Raw genomic sequence first — 16,936 nt, forward strand, 5'->3', positions numbered from 1 at the left:
TTTAGATACCCGACTTGGATGAATTTAACAGACAAGAGCATGACAATGAAAGTGTGGATTCAGAGGGAGAGGATTCAATCCATGAAATTGAACACTTTAACGACCACATTCTAGATATGGAAATAGTGGGTAAACTTGACTCCTTGCCAGTAACGGAAGAACCAACTACCCCAGTAGTGCAGAAAGGCAAAAATACATAGGGCAGCAACTCAAGACGCAATGGGGAGAAACAAACAGCAAAGGAAGACGGGAAGTCGAGTAGGAAAAAGAGAGGAAGACCTAAAGGGTCAAAAAACAAAAACAGATATTAAACATGATAACTCCAATCTGTGTTTGGAATGTTCGGGGTACAAATGACATCCTTCGAGCTAAGGAGATCAGTAAATTGAGAATGGAAAATAAACTTTGTATCATGGGTCTTTTATAAACAAAGGTGAGACAACACAAATTCCAGGACATTCGTAGTTTGTGTTGCCCGAATTGGGAGTGGTTTGACAACTATAACCAGGATCCTTCCAGTAGAATTTGGGTTAGTTGGGACCCAAACTTCATCAGTATGCAGCTCCTTAAAGTCTCTGATCAACTGATTCATTGTAAGGTCTCCTTTTTGCCTAGTAGTGAACACTTTCTGTTGACTACGGTTTATGCGAGGAATGCCAAAAGGGACCGTATAAGTTTATGGAGAGATATAGTAGCCATTGCCTTATCCATACAACTGCCTTGGTGTGTAGCAGGAGACTTCAATAATATCATATTTGCTCATGAAAGGTTGGGAGGAAGTCCAATGCATCCGAACGAAGCGAGTGATTTTGTTGATTGCTTGCAACAAGTTGGACTAGATGATCTTAAATACTTGGGATTCCAATTCACATGGAGTAATAAAGCAGGGGGAAGGAACAAAGTGTTGACTAAAATTGATAGATATCTTGTCAATAATGCGTGGCTTGGAGAATTTTCAACTTCCCAAGTGGAATTTCTGCCACAAGGAGTGTCCGACCATTCTCCTATGCTGTTGTTTTGGACTGACTACATCAAGAAAGCTTCGCCTTTTAGATTCAAGAACTTTTGGGTAGCCAAAACTGAGTTTCAGGACATGTTACAGCAGTCTTGGAACACAAATATCTACTCGCATCCGATGTATGTTTTGATGGAAAAACTGAAGCGGCTTAAGAAAAGAATAAAGTCGTGGGCTAAGAATAAATTTACTGATTTACATGGTCAAGTTGTAAATTCCAAGAAAGTTCTTTACGAAGTTCAAGTGCTTATACAAGATTTTCCGCATGATCCTTTCTTTACTAGACAAGTATACATAATTGGTCAAAGATGAGGAAGCGGAGATCCAGCAGAAATGCAACGAGGAATGGATGATGGGTGGAGACAAATGCACAGCTTTCTTTTTCAATCTCATTAAAGAAAGGAAAGCGAGAGGAGGGATATGGAGTATTTTTTATGATCATGGAAATGCAGTATCTGGCCAGAGTCATGTTACTGAGATGTTTTTACAGTACTACAAGAAGCTCATTAGCACTCTGTCAGAGCCCATTAGTGACGATGAATTTTTCAATTCTTTGCAAGTCAAAGGGGTGATACATAGTACTCAAGTGTTTCTAGAGGCGGACATTTATGAGAACGAGATCAAAGAGGCCCTTTTTTCTATGAAGGACAGTTTTGCTCCTGGTCCTGATAGATTCGATCCATTCTTTTTCAAGAGTTGTTAGGGGATTGTAGGTATGGATTTTATGAATGCTATTACAAATGTTTTCCATACTTGCAAGATGCCTAGAGGAGTTAATTCTACCTTTCTTTGTCTTATTCCAAAGATACAGAATCCATCTAAAGTAGAAGACTTTCGACCCATTGCTTTATGTAACACTGTTTATAAGTGTATCTCTAAAGTCATTACTAATAGACTCAAGATAATGATTGATGATCTTGTTTTTTCTAACCAATCGGCTTTCATCCCTGGTAGAATGATTCAAGATAATATTTTACTCTCACATGAATTACTCCGAGGCTATGACAGGAAACATGGGACTCCGAGATACTCCATTAAGCTTGACATCAAAAAAAGCTTATGATATAGTGAGTTGGGAAGCAGTTAAAGCCATGCTTATCACTTTCAAATTTCCGAAGCAGTTGAGAAAATGGATATAGATGTGCATAACTTCACCATTATATTCAATCCTTGGCAATGGTTCCCCTGAAGGATTCTTTCCTGGTGCTAGAGGTTTGAGACAAGGAGATCCGCTTTCTCCTTACTTATTTGTTATGGTGATGGAGATTTTGGCCTATTTACTGAAGGACAGAATGGCCTCCAAGAGGATCAAATACCACTCTAAATGCAAAAAAAGCCAGCTGTCACACATAGCATTTGCAGATGATGTCTTGATATTTTGTAAGGGAGACGCAGATTCTATTGCAGCTCTCAAGGAAGTTTTAGAAGAGTTTGGCCATGCCACAGGGTTACAAGTGAACTCTCTTAAAACTTCATTGTTGACAAGGGCCTTAAATCAACAAGATGGCAGTGCTCTAGCTCAAATTCTTGGAGTGCAACTTGTGATTCCACCAGTGCGATACCTAGGTCTACCACTCATTTCGGCTAGATTGGGCATTCGATAATGTCAACCTCTCATTGAGAAAGTCACGTCCAGAATCACCAATTGGAAGTCAAGATTTTTGTCACATGCCAGTAGACTGCAACTTATTCACTCAATGTTTATGTCTTTTCACTATTACTGGTCCAGAACCTTCATTATGCCCAAAACTTGCCTGGAGAATATAGAAAGATTTGTGCTAGATTTCTGTGGAGTGGAGCGGATATGATAAGAGCAGTCCATCATGTTAGTTTTAGCACCATTAGCAAAATCAAAGAAGAAGGCGGACTTGGTATCATGAACTTGCAAGTTTGGAACCGAGGAGTATATTGTGGTCTGGTACACAAAATTGCATCGAAGGAAAATAGTGTGTAGGTGCAGTGGACTTGGAAGAATCATATTAAGGACAAGTTCTTTTGGACTATGCTTGTCCCGAGAGATTGCTCCTGGTCATGGAGACATGTGCTTCAAACAAGGACAGAGGCCAGGAAGTTGATAAGGTATAGTATAGCAAATGGAGAAAGCACATTATTCTGGCATGACATTTGGTGTGGTTCGGCTCTCATTGAAAATCCTTTAGCAATAGCAGAATGGCAATTTCCCATTGATTCCAAAGTTAGCCACATCATCAACAATGGAGAATGGTCGGCAGCAGTTCACAACACTCATAACCCAAGCTTGAAAAAGCTTATTCTGGAGGTCGGCATTAATAGAAGTTTGGAAAGTGACTGAGTCATTTGGTTGCCTCATCAGTCAGGACAATTTACATCCAAAAGTGCCTACTTGGCATTGAGATCGTTTGTAACCAAAGTAAGATGGAGTAGGGTAGTATGGGGCAAATGGGTGATACCCAAGCAATCATTTTCGTGCTGGCAGCTATGGTCTAACAGCCTACCTACACAGGATAGATTGGTCCAGAAAAAGATTCTCAACCACTCGTCGTGCTATCTTTGCAGCAGTAGCAGGGAATTCTCCAAGCATCTTTTTTTCGAGTGCGCATACTCCAAGGAGATGCTGCTACACATCAAGCAACTACTTCATATATTGACTGATGCTGGCAATGCAAACCGAGAATGGTCATCGTTCATCAGGCTATGCAGAAAAATAGGACCAATCTACGAAGTATACAAAGTCTATATTTGTGATGTGGTCAATGCAATTTGGAAGGAGCGAAATGCAAGGAGATTTCGAAATCAATCCAAATCAGTGGCAGTGGTTTTTCACAGATTGTGCAGGGAACTTAAGACATATATGAAGTCGATTCTACCATAGATGACTGACTCTGTGGACATGAGGATGCTGCTCACATCCATTGGAGTGCATACTCGGCTGAACATGCCAGTTTAAAAACAAGATTCTTGGAACAAGCCTAAGGTAAGAAAGGTTAAATTGAATACAGATGGTTCAGTGGCACCTAAATAGGTCGGGCATGGAGGTATTATCCGAGATGAACAAGGTGGAGTGATATCATGATTTAATGGAAGTGGAGGAATGGAGTCAGTCATATTCCAAGAGCTGAAGGCCATAGAAGTAGGAGTGAGACTTTGTGAAAACAAGTTGTTTAAGCAAGTTCAAGTCGAGTCTGACTCTATGAAAGCTATCCAAGCTATTAACAAACTTGAAAAACCTCCCTGGTTTTGTGAGGATCTAGTTCAGGCCATTCATAAGATTAAGGAGGCGTTTGAATTTGTGTCTTTCTCCCATGTATTCAGGGAATGTAATAGGGCAGCTGACTACCTGGTGGGCCTTTGTGAGACAAAATGTAATTTTTGTAATTTCTTAACTCCTCAATTAGATTATTAGTTGAATGTAATAGTGGAGGAAGACGCTTTTGGGAAGATGTATGTTAGATTATAGTTTTTATTGGTAATACAGGTGGGGGTCTGCTTAACCCTAGCTTATTTTTGAAAAAAAAATAAAAAAAAATAAAAAAATTCCAAATAGAGAAATCACACGTCCACTTGCTTGATCACTATACCATATCCTAAACGAGAATTTAGGCCATTTTTGGATTGATATAGCCAGAAATTCAAACCTATATGAAATTATTTTCCTCTAGTCGCCCCTCTAAGCCTTTTTTTAGCATTTTTATAAACCACAAATCCTTTACCCTTTTACAAAAATAAAATAAAAATAAATCAGCCTACCGATTTTTGAATGAGTTTGAGAATATAAGTGAAATGAAGAAGAGAAAAGAGAAAAACCTGTGGAACACCAAGAATTTGTTAGTTGCTTCAAATAAGAAAAGAAAAGAAAGTTTCCATCCAAAGAAAATAAAAAAATAAAATAAAAAGTTATAACTCCAAAAACATAAACAAAAGAGTCAAAAGCAAAAAAAAAAAAAATGGCTAAGGATGGAAACAAAGTGTAGAAGCAAAGTAAAACAAGGTTTTCTCTAGTTACATTTTTTTGAAGACACTATTATCTCATACTTATCCTTTTGAATGTCCATTTCTTTCATTCTTAAACCATCACCTAATCCCCGTAACACCTAATAAAGACCTCTAGCTCAATTAGGAATAGGTTACTGTGATAGTAAGTGGCAGATGTGTTTGATCGACTTCAGATTCCTTGTACGTTATTGAGATTGTAAGGTAAATTGTGCCCACTGCACACTAGAGTGAGCAAAACTTGAGTGGAAAAATCAGAGTGTTTTTGTCTTGACATATATGTGAGGACCTACTTAAGGACGATATTCCAAAGTTTCAGAAACAGACCTGTTATTGCATTGCATAACATAGTTCATTATATATATGCTTATCCGTATATAATTGATTATTATGCACGTATTAGCTTATATTTCAAATTGATTATTCTGTATTCATTGCTAGTGAGATGTATAGATATCTGAGAATAAATAAGGAAACAGTAATTTTTATTTCTTAGTCATTGTAGTATAGATGAAATTTGTGAGTATCTTCTCTGAAAAACTCTCATGAGGCTATAACTCGTCCACTAGGGAATTCCTAGTGGTTTAAGGCCTTATAGCATATGGTCAATGCAATCGCACTCAGTGAAATAAGATTAGTTAGAACTCCATTTTTTGTCATTTATTTTAATTTCTCATATTTGCTTGAGGACAAGCAAAATGCTATTTGGGGGTGGTTTGATAAAAGCCCAAAACTGTAGTTTTAACCCCTTAATAATATTACATTTAGACCAATTATGTGTATAATAAATAAAAGTTAGTACTATTTACGTGCTTTTGTGTATTTCAGGTGGTGGAGTCAAATATGTAAAAAAAATATGTCATTTTTGCAAGAGAAATGAGCAAAAGTTGGTTGCTAAGAAGTTCTATGATTAAAGACTAAGATTCAAGGAGAAAAAGCCCTTTTAAAGCCCAGTCAAATCTGAAAAGTCAAAATCAACGCGGATAGAAATAGAGCATAAAAGTCAATAGAACTTCCGCAGGTCGTATCTTTTGACTCAGACCTCGGAATTGAGCTTATTATATGTCAAAACGACCGGATTGGAAAGAGCTTTCTAACGGTTAAACCTTGATCCAATCAGAGGAGTACATGTGGACAAAAAGGCTATTGCAGTAATTTCCAACAGAGAAACCCTTTTTGGACTTAAGTAATTAGGTTTTGGGCTTAATTTAATGGCCCAAAATATAGCTCCAAAGCCCATGCACGAAATTGTAAACCTAGCCATTTCCTATATAAAGAGGACTAAGGCTAAACTCAAAGTATCCTTTCTTAGTTAATAAATTAGATAATAATTAGTTTTCTTCTTAAGTAAAAACCCTAGTTATTGTTTTATTAGCCTAATCACTATTAATAAAGCCAAGTTATTTATATTGTTTCAGTTATGTCTTATTCTTATTCTCATTCTTCTATTGATAATAGTCTAATGAATCTTAGCTAAATCTCCATTATAGGGGTTTGATGAAGCTTTGATGAAGACTTGATGTGTTAGTGTAGAATAAGTTGTAGTAATTTATTCCACTCTAGAAGGTACTTAATTCACCATGAGAATTGGCTTAAATGTCTCACATGCTAATTATTAGTTGGTAGAGATTGCCATGAATAATTAGGGATTAAAAAGACCAAACCTTCATGTGAAAACATAAAGATTAGATTTACAACATATCTATGCTAGTCTATTAAGGTTTAATCAAGGTGGAATCAAATCCCCCTAATACCTCTCTTCTCATTCACATCTTATAATCAAATTATCATAGTATAAATTAGCATATCGTAATTAGCTACTTTCACCATATTAGTTTAATTCAATTATTGCTCTCATTTATATTATAGAATTGATAATTCAGTGAAACTGTTACGTCTAAAAACTAGGAGTGGAACGAATTCTTTACTCCACCATATCGCAAGATAATCGAGAGTAGAAACTTTGATCTAAAAGTAAAATAACTAGTTTTCCTATTCCTAGCATAATTAGTTAAGAGTAGGTAAAACAGTTGTTTTTTAAATTTATCACTAGCCACAAAAACATGATATTAAATGCACCCCCAAACAGAATGAAGTTGTATAATTGGAAGCAATTTTGTAGAAGAATGAATGAAAACTTATACAACCCATCAAAGAACATACACAAACCATCATGTTATAGCTGTTTTAAAGAGTTAGAATGACCCAAAAGATAAATTAGTGATACTTTAGGTGAGAAAGGAATGAAGTATAGATCCTGATGTCTTTCATGAGGCTCAGATAAGGAAAAATAAGACAAACTAGGTTTCTCACTACACTCGGCCAAAGCTTGGCTCTCAACTACAGGAATGGTGTACTCATGGGATTGTGTGCTAGGCAAACACTCTTCACCATGAGTTCTGAAAAAAATTATAGAGGGGCTCTGAGGTAATTGGCTCAAGTGCAAATTCGAGGTTCCTCTGAAATGGTGGGTGAATGGATGGCTTAGTTGTGGTAGATGGCTAGATTTTAGGAGGTGGTAACTCAGGTGGATGGTGGTTGGTTGGTGGTTCATTAGTTGGTGGATCCTCACGTACTATTAAGTATTTTACATCTGGCTTGGCTGAATCCATAAGGTTGTGGTTCGTGGCTTTATCTTTAAGAAATTCATCTATTTCTTCCATTGTTACTTCCTCAGCTGCCAAACTAAATTAAGATTCACATTGCGCTAAAGAAGTTACATCATTTAATTCCTGCACATTACCCTGTTAATACCTTAGATTAGAATTGTTAATCTCTATTTCCTCACCTTTTTCCTCTAAAACACTATAAGTATCCTCAATGGCATCATTTGAATGTGTCGAGGAATCGTCCAGCCAAATGCGGTTAGCAAACACAATGGCATGGACATGTGCAACAGGAGGGTCCATATTAAGAGAATGCCAATAGTTATCAAATTCTTCCTCCGTCACATCTTTATAAATATCTTCTAATGTGTCATCATTATATTCATCTTTAGATGGATCAGTGGGAGGTTCCTCGGAGGCATCTCTCAAATTTGAGTGGTCATCCAAAACAAGTCCTAAAGAGTCGTCTTCAAGAATTTCCTCATCTAGGTAGGGTGTGGAGTCAACATAATAGTTCATGGGAAGGTAGTGATTCATGAAATTCAGGGTAGGTCTTAACTAGGTCGAATGGTGTGGTTATGGGAATAGGTTGTTCTACTTGTGTGTCAATCTCTAGTAAGGTGGAAGGGTCTGGCGTAGGTGAGGTTATCATCAATCTTGTCCGTTCTAGGTCTTGAAGTATTATTTTGTTTTGAGCCATTATTTCATCGAATGTTGTTAGCAGAGGGGAAACTTGGTTGTGTGGTTCTAGTTGGTATGGTGTTTGGTAGTCATAGTTATTGGTGATGGATATGATATGAGTCCTTCTTGGGATATGGCGTTTGAGTGACTCTAGTTGATCTCATACTGTGATGGGTTAGGTTGAGGCTGAATAAATATGGGACATGAATAGGCGGGGTAGTTTGGATCTGAACAAATTGTGTACGGAAAAGTGTTTGGTTCATTGTACACACTCATTACGGAACTAGAAGTAGACGACACTGGTTGACTCCATGTATTGTTTGGATGACTAGAAAACTCTTGATTGTATGGGTTAGTATAAAATTTTGAAAATTGAGGCTCATAATTATTATTATATCTTATAGTAGGCTCAAACTCTTGATATGATGGGCAATGAGAAGCCCAATGGTAAGGACTACCACAGCATGAACATGGTGAAGGGTTTGCATAATAACCACATGATTGTTGGTCTACATATTGATATGCCATATTGGTTTTAAAAATATATTCTAGGACAATTAATATGCAAACGAAACTCTAACTATAAATTTCTAGATAGGCATATGCGTTGACGTTTACAATATATAACACTAGATGGTTTTTTCTTACCAGACCTTAATCTCATGTAAGGCTAAGTCCAATATGAAAGAAATATGAACAACAGTTAAACAACCCTGATATACTAGAATTGAAACTCCTTTGACAGAAGAGGCGAGGAGTGGAAGGAGTACCTGAATGCCTCCTTGCTATGAGTATGAATAGCGTCTTTGATACGCAATCTCAGTGTATTTAAGAAGTTGGAAACACTTAATATAAAATAATTTGAAGAAAAGGAGAGTCTGCAACTAACCTGTGAATCGGGCTTTCTCTTGGAAGGGGCACGGGCGCGCTCAAATATAAGGCAACAAAGGGGGCGTGCACGCTTAGTATTAGTTTAAAGAGGGCGCGGTCATGCTCAGAGTGCACAAATCTAGAGAATTCTAGTAGAATTCCAGGAGCAATTTTCTAATTGAAAGATAGGCGCGGGCGCTCTCAGATAGACTGTAAATAGGGCACAGGCGCGCTCCTGAGTACTATTCCGAAAATTTCTAGTAGACTTCCAGGAGCAATTTTCTAGTTTTCTGAAAAACACAAACACAGTTAGAACCAAACAATGGGTGGGTGGGTGAAATGGGATATATAAAATTAAAAAAAACAAATGGAACTAATCTAAACAATACTAAAATAGCAGCGGCGCCATTTGATAAAAGAGAAAAGATAGCTTCTTACCCTATGAATAACTAATTATGCTAGGAATAAGAAAGTTATATTATTCTACAATTAGATCAAAGTTTTACTCTCAAGTTTCATGCAATATTATGGAGTAAAGATTTCGTTCCACTCCTAGTTGTTTAGACGTAACAGTTCACTAGTTTTAACAATTCTACGTATATCATGAGAGCAATGGATTGTAATTTTACTAATATGATAAAAATGACTAATTACTAAGATTTAATGGTCTAGCTTATACTAAGGCAAATTACTACGAAGATTTTAAATGGGAAGAAGGGATTAGGGGGATTTGATTCCACCTAGATAAATTCCTAATATGCTAGTATAAATTATTACAACCTTAACCAATAAAGATTAAGTATTTGATCCCTAACTATTCATGGCATCTCTAACCAACTAATAATTAGCATGAGAGGAAGTTTAACCCATTCTCATGGTGAATAAACTAACATCTAGATTGAAACTCTTGAATAAGCAATAATTCTAACTAACACATCAAGTCTTCATCAAAGATTCATCAAACCCCTCTAATGAAGGTTTAGCTAAGATTCATTAGACTGTCATTAATAGAAGAAGAATAAGACATAATGAAGACAATAATAATAATTTGGTTTTATTAATGGAGGCTAGGGTTTAGAACTAATAATTAGGTTATACTAAAGAGAGAGAGAGAGAGAGAACTAATTTAATTAAGAGAGTTCTAATTAATGGGAAAGAATCTAAAAACTAAAAACTATATATTTAGAGTTATGCCTTAGTCTTCTTTATATAGGAGAGGGCTAGGTTTACAATTTTGTGCATGGGCATTGGAGTTATGTTTTGGGCCATTAAATCAAGCCCAAAACCTAATTACTTAAGTCCAAAAAGGGTTTATCTGCTGAAAATTACTGCAACAACTTTTCGTTCATTTTTACTCCTTTGATTGGATCAAGGATTAGACCATTAGAAAGCTCTTTCCGAGACGGTCGTTTTGACATATAGTAGGCCCAATTCTAAGGTCTAGGTCCAATAATACAGCCTGCAGAAGTTCTGTTAACTTTTATGCTCTTTTTCTACCCGCGTTGACTTTGACTTTTCAGCTTTGACTAGCCTAGGCTTTAAAAATGTTTTTTCTCCTTGAAACTTGGGCTTTAATCAAAAAACTTCTTAGCAACCAATCTTTGCTACTTTCTCTTGCAAAAATGACATATTTATTCACATATTTGACTCTAATACCTAAAATACACAAAAACACGTAAATATTACTAACTCTTATTTATTATACACATAATTGGTCTAAATGTAATTTTATTAAGAGGTTAAAACTACAGTTTTGGGCTCTTATCACACGTTCCTTGCTTATCGAGAGAGATGTTGCTGCTGGTGCATGGAGCCAGGGACAGGCCCAGTGAGTTATTGTTATTAGCACTGGCGATTGAGTGTAATGTGACTCCAAAATGTAAAAAGTGCGTAGCGTATGAAAAATAAAATAAAAAATTGTGCATGTTGTCTATGTGTGTATTGATTATGAGTGATGGACCATGTTGACTTTGAGGTTTCGTATGGTTGGGGATGTTGTTGGTGCTAGTTAAATAATGAAGTGGATGGGGTGGTTATTGACTTTAAATTGGGTGTTGTTGTCACGTGCACAAGACATGTGGATGCTGCTACTATGCTTCCTACTTGAATGCCTTGATACTAAAATGCGGTGACTGCCCGAGTGTGCGTGCTGGTAACTTTTTATGGTGAGTGTACTAGTTCTAGCATCTGCCTACAGCTGCCTAATAGCTAATGATGTAATAATGAAAAGAGCGTGCGTCGGTGTGTCATGACCGAATTATAAGCGCACGCTTATGGATTATTGTAAATAAATGTAATAAAATAAAAATAAATTAATAAAAATAATAAATAATAATTTTTTTTTTGTGCGTGCTTAGGATTTAATCCTTGAGGACATTGGACAAATGCCTAATGGACTAACGAAAAACGGACTTTGGACTTAATGCCTGATTCTAATGCCTCCTCTCACGTTTGATTATGCTGAATGCACAAGGACTGTGGATCCCGATTTTCATCATCCAAGCACCACACATTTTATTTATAAAAAATAAAAATAAATAAATAAATCAGGTTATTTTTTAACTCATATAAGTAATTTTCTCTGTTGATTTTTTTTTTTTTTTTTTTTTTTTTTAAAGCTCTCGAAGGCCCAAATTGTAACTTATTGGCCTTGTGCCACCATTTCAGCCTGGTTTGTGGGCTTCTATATGTATGTAATAATTTTCTAAATAACAGGTGAGTGTCATTAACCCAGAACTGTCAACAGGTCAATGGCCACTCAAGTCATCTTCAAACCCAAGTGCGTGTAAGCACAACTTGGGAAGGTACGTTTTCCTTATTCTCTCCCTTGAATCTCCTGTCAAAAGGGTTAAATGCAATTTCCACACATGATTAGGCTACTTAAACGAAAATCAATCTTAGCCTTTTGGAAATGATATGCTAGCATATTTAGAATTGTGATTTAACGTTAATGCATGTTTACAACCTATGATTAGCAAACATGATTAGAATTCAAATTTTATGAATGCTTCACAATTTTGCAAACATAGTCAACTTTAAACACCTACTTTTATATCGGGTACCTGAAACATACTTTTAGGGAATCTACCACATGCAAAAGTTCCTATCATCACGGTAAATCAAAATGTAGACCAACCTAATAGTAACAAACCTTTACCCTTGCATACAAGAGATAAATCAATCATTTCCATTGTTGAGACCAATCTTTCGAATGAGTAACTAAAAAAATGCTAATTTGTCCTATTTTACATATCTAAGCCTAATGAAGTACAACTTCTGATGCATTTTCATTTTTTATCTCGACACGGGTGTGTAAAAATACCATTTTTTTGGGGAGTACTTGCTAAACCCCCAAATCATTCAACTATTACCTTATAGTTGATCGAGGAACATGATACTCCAGTTTCATCCTGTTTGGGGGTGTGCATAGTCTAGGGGAATCTGACGAAAAAAGACCCCACGTACCTAGTCTCGGGAATCTAACTTAAAAAGACCCAAAGTCTTGAGTATCTGACTTTAAACAACTCATTTTCCGTTACATTCAAGTAATGTCACAATAAGGTCACCGCGCCCTTCTATTTGGAGTGATAGTTGTAAGCGTCGGTTCCTTCGTCCAAATAACTCGTGTATTCCAATTTAGTAACTGATGGGTGATAGGGTAATGTTTATCAATGACGTGAGTTTATTTGTTCAACATATTAGCGAATAATCTGTATTTGCTAAATCATTCCACCATCTGGGTGCGAATGCCAAGGGTTTCTACAAACCCTTCTGTTTGATAACAGTCTTAGAAATCTAACTATAAACGACCTAAATTATTATGTCTATATATGTGTGTATTTTTTATTGTTTTCTATTTTCAATTTTCTTGTTGCATGCTATAATTTTTTCATCCGAATTTTTGCTCACGTTTCTCAGGTAATTTCTTTCCATATCTCTCTTGATACTTTGAGGATAAAGCATCCATCTGTTTGGGGGTTGGAGATAAACATTTTGCAAAAATTAGGCACTTTTAGGTTTTTTACTTTTATTTTTTTCTTAAAAAAAAAATAGTCGTATTTAGTAATAAAGGTCTTATTTCCTTTTATGTGATGAAAATTATCTAGAAATCTCACATTAGTATTAGAATTAGGATTAGTTCTTATAAACTTATGTTAATACGTACGTGATAGTTTTTACATCTTTTCATGAATATTCATACAATTAGTGTCAATGACTATACATAGCAGTAATTTTCTAGGATCCACTGTTAGAATACTTAATTTCCAAATCCAGTGAGAATCTAGCCAAAAAGCCTCAACATAAGTGTATTTGAGTAATGACCCAAGGATGAAGTAATTCCAAGTAGAAAAAAATTACACGTCCACTTGCTTGATCACTATACCATATCCTAGGCGAGAATTTAGGCATTCTTTGAACCAATATAGCCAAATAAAAAAATATACAAACCCAAAAAAATATATTTCCCCTAGTTTTCCCCATTGAGCTTTTATATTAGCCATTTCATTTTTCAACCATTATTTCCTTTCCCATATCCATATCTGATGAGTTCGAAAAATATGATGAAAAGCATAAAACAGAAGAGAAAGACCTATACAAATACGAAAATTCGTTCTATCAGTTAGCACCGATTGATGAATCCAGTTAGTTGTGTCAAAACCAAGAAAAAGTAAATTCCATGACTGAAAAATAAAAAAAAAAAAAAAAAAGTTCTAAACTCCAAAAATAAAATCAAATGGAGTAGAAAAGCCAAAAAGGGCGAAGTATGGAACAGTTTTGAAACATAAGAACACTAGGTTTTCTCCAATAATTATATATTTGAAGACCATATTTTTTCTAACTCATTGTTTGTTATCATTCCTTCTAAACCATTTCCTAAGCCCCGTAATACCTAATAAAAGTCATCTAGCTTAATTAGAATAGATTAGTGTGATAATAAGTGGTAAACATGATTGATCGACCTCGGCTTCCTTGGATGTCATTGAGAATGTGAGAAAACATGTGCCCACTGCACACTGGAGTAAGCAAAACTTGAGTGAAAAGTATGAGAGAATTTGTGTTTCGACACATACCTGTGAGAATCTCCTTAAGGACGCTCTCCTAAGGATCCAGAAATGGCCTTGTTTGTACATTTCATTGTAAAGTTCACTGCATGCATATTCATATGTGGATGTTTTGATTATTGTACATTTATTAACGTAGGTTTCAAAGAAATTAATCTGCATTCCCTGCTAGTGAGTTGTATAGATATCTTATATCTAATTTATGGAACAAGCCTTTGTTACTGAGTCGTTGTAGTATAGGTGAAGTTTGTGGGTATCTTCTCTGGAAAACTCTCACGAGGCTAAAACTCGTCCACTAGGGAATGCCTAGTGGTTTAAGGCCTTGTTGCATACGGTCAATGCAATCGTACTCTGCGAAATGAGAATTAGCTTAGGACTACACATTTTTGGCCATTTATCTGTTTTAGTGTCTCTTCTTTACTTGAGGACAAGCAAAGTGTTGTTTGGGGGTGGTTGATAAGTACCAAAAACTATGTTTTAAACCCCATAAAGATATTATATTTAGGTCAATTATGTGTTTAATAAATGTAAATTAATTGTATTTTCATGTTTTCACAGGTTTCAACAGAGAACGATAAAATACACACAAAACCTACGTTTTAGCAAGAAATACAGCCGAATAAAGCTTGGACTTGAAATCTTCAGTATCAGCTCATTTAAAGCTCCAAACTGCCAGCCAACTAAATGAGAGATTTTCGGGTCAAAAACTTGGTCAAACTGACCTAAATCAGCCCGTAAGACAGGAGAAAACTTCAAACGACGATAGCTTCAATCTCCTAACTCTGATTGAAGCATATGACCTGTCAAAATGATTAGTGCAGAAAACTCTACGCAACGGTATATTGCTTCTACAAAATGGATGTATGGTTTGAAATCATAGATAAAGCCAAGTATGTCACTATTCATCGAAGACGACGTAGATATTTTATATTTTTTATTATTTAACTTTTTGTAAAGTCAAAAGATGAATAGTTCCAAATAGTGTCAAATAGTGTTGAATAGTGTCAAATAGTGTTGAATATTCCTTAAAGTCAAAAAGTTGAATAGTGATCAAATCTCAGTCGTTGGATCAGATTTCTGATATTCGATCACGACCGTCCATTCAACTATAAATAGAAGGGTCTAGTTTTAGTTTTTCTCATGGAATGGTTAGCATTCCATCAGTATGAGTAGAGTAGTTTACTGCTTTCCTAGTGTAATGAAGAATTTAATTTCTAGTTTTTAATTAAAATGTTTTTAATTCAGTTTTATTTTCTGTTAATTAGAATAACACTTTAGTTCTATGATCTCGGAGTAAAAACTCTACTCGAGTAGGATTGTCTCTGTTAGGGAGGGTGTTTTAATAATTATAACGATTAGGAACCGAGTCAGTTCACCTAGAGATGGGGTTCTGAATTGATTCCACACACTAATAACACTCGTTCAGAGATAAAGAGTCGTTATTAGGGATCAAAAATCGAGACTAACTCTTTTAACGGAGATATGATTCTCTCAAATGGATTTTCTATCTTCGAAATCAAAGTCTATTTTATTTTATTTTCATCATTTTCTCACCTAAATTCACTTTCACAAATTCACGTGATCATATTAGTTTTGTTTATAAATAACATTTTGCAATTTTATTGAAAAGCGAACGAAATGACAAACCCAACCGCTGTTTTACAGACAGATCAGTTACAACAGTTTATAATGTATGATTGAACCTCATTTATATGATTTAAGAAGTATTTAAACAATCATCATCAAAAGAGCTGAAAAAATATCAAACCAAAACACTATAGATGACAAAAGTGCACAAAAAAAAAAGGAAAAAAATGATTATCTTCGTTAGAATGCCTATACTTGTAATCAAGAAAACAATTTCTTAGATAGCAGCAAAACACATCCATCATGGCTACCAAAACCCCTATGACCACAGTCCACAACCAAAACCACAACTATCACTGGGCTGATGTATTATCTTTTTTTTTCAAGTCACATAATTTTATATATATATATATATATATATATATATATATATATATATATATATATATATATATATATATATATATATATGAGCTTTGTGATCATTATTACCTAGGGACAAATAAGAACTTACTTTATCAAGTCGGTTATAAAGAGTCAACAATTGGTCTTATTGTTGGTGAATAGAACAGTGTATACACCAATTATCAAGGCAGACGGTCCAAATATTTAAAAAAAAAAAAAAAAAAAAAAAAAAAAAAAAAAAAAAAAAAAAAAAAAATAGCTTCATTATTTGGGCCTCATTAGTAGATGTTGTAGCATAACCATCCAGGAATGAGATTTATCCTTAATAAAAAAAAAACATTTAGGTCGTAAAAAATAACATTTGACATCATAATACATAATAACAATGTTTCCATATAAACGACAAAATACGTGCATCGTGAATGATGAGTAAGGACGATATATACCTAAAACCAATGCAACAATGCAAATATAAAACCCACATTAACCAATTGTGTTAATATATCAAACCAAAGCAAGGGAGAAGTATAAAGAGTTTACTGGAACCGCTTTTCCTTCTAATTTTCTTTTTTTGCATCTATTTTCCAGTTTTGTCCAGTCATTTCAGAAATCTCAGATTGAAGTGCAGCATCTGTCAAAGTTTTTAGGTTACAAAATACATATTGGATATGGTATCCACTGAAAGAGTTCTCCGTCTTGAGTCTCTGAGGATATTCAGGAACTGATTTCAATTAAAGAAG

At 35.2% G+C, this 16,936-nt stretch overlaps 1 protein-coding gene across 1 annotated transcript; it reads left to right on the forward strand.

Annotated features, from left to right (window-relative positions):
- Window positions 1–556: 556 nt before the first annotated feature.
- On the forward strand, window positions 557–1,327 carry LOC147492598 (uncharacterized). Its single transcript, XM_086567557.1, has one exon. It carries the CDS (start codon window positions 557–559, stop codon window positions 1,325–1,327), a length of 771 nt encoding a protein of 256 aa, XP_086423683.1.
- Window positions 1,328–16,936: the final 15,609 nt, after the last annotated feature.

Source organism: Coptis chinensis, chromosome 6, assembly GCF_015680905.1.
Source record: "Coptis chinensis isolate HL-2020 chromosome 6, ASM1568090v1, whole genome shotgun sequence".
NCBI lineage: Eukaryota > Viridiplantae > Streptophyta > Magnoliopsida > Ranunculales > Ranunculaceae > Coptis > Coptis chinensis.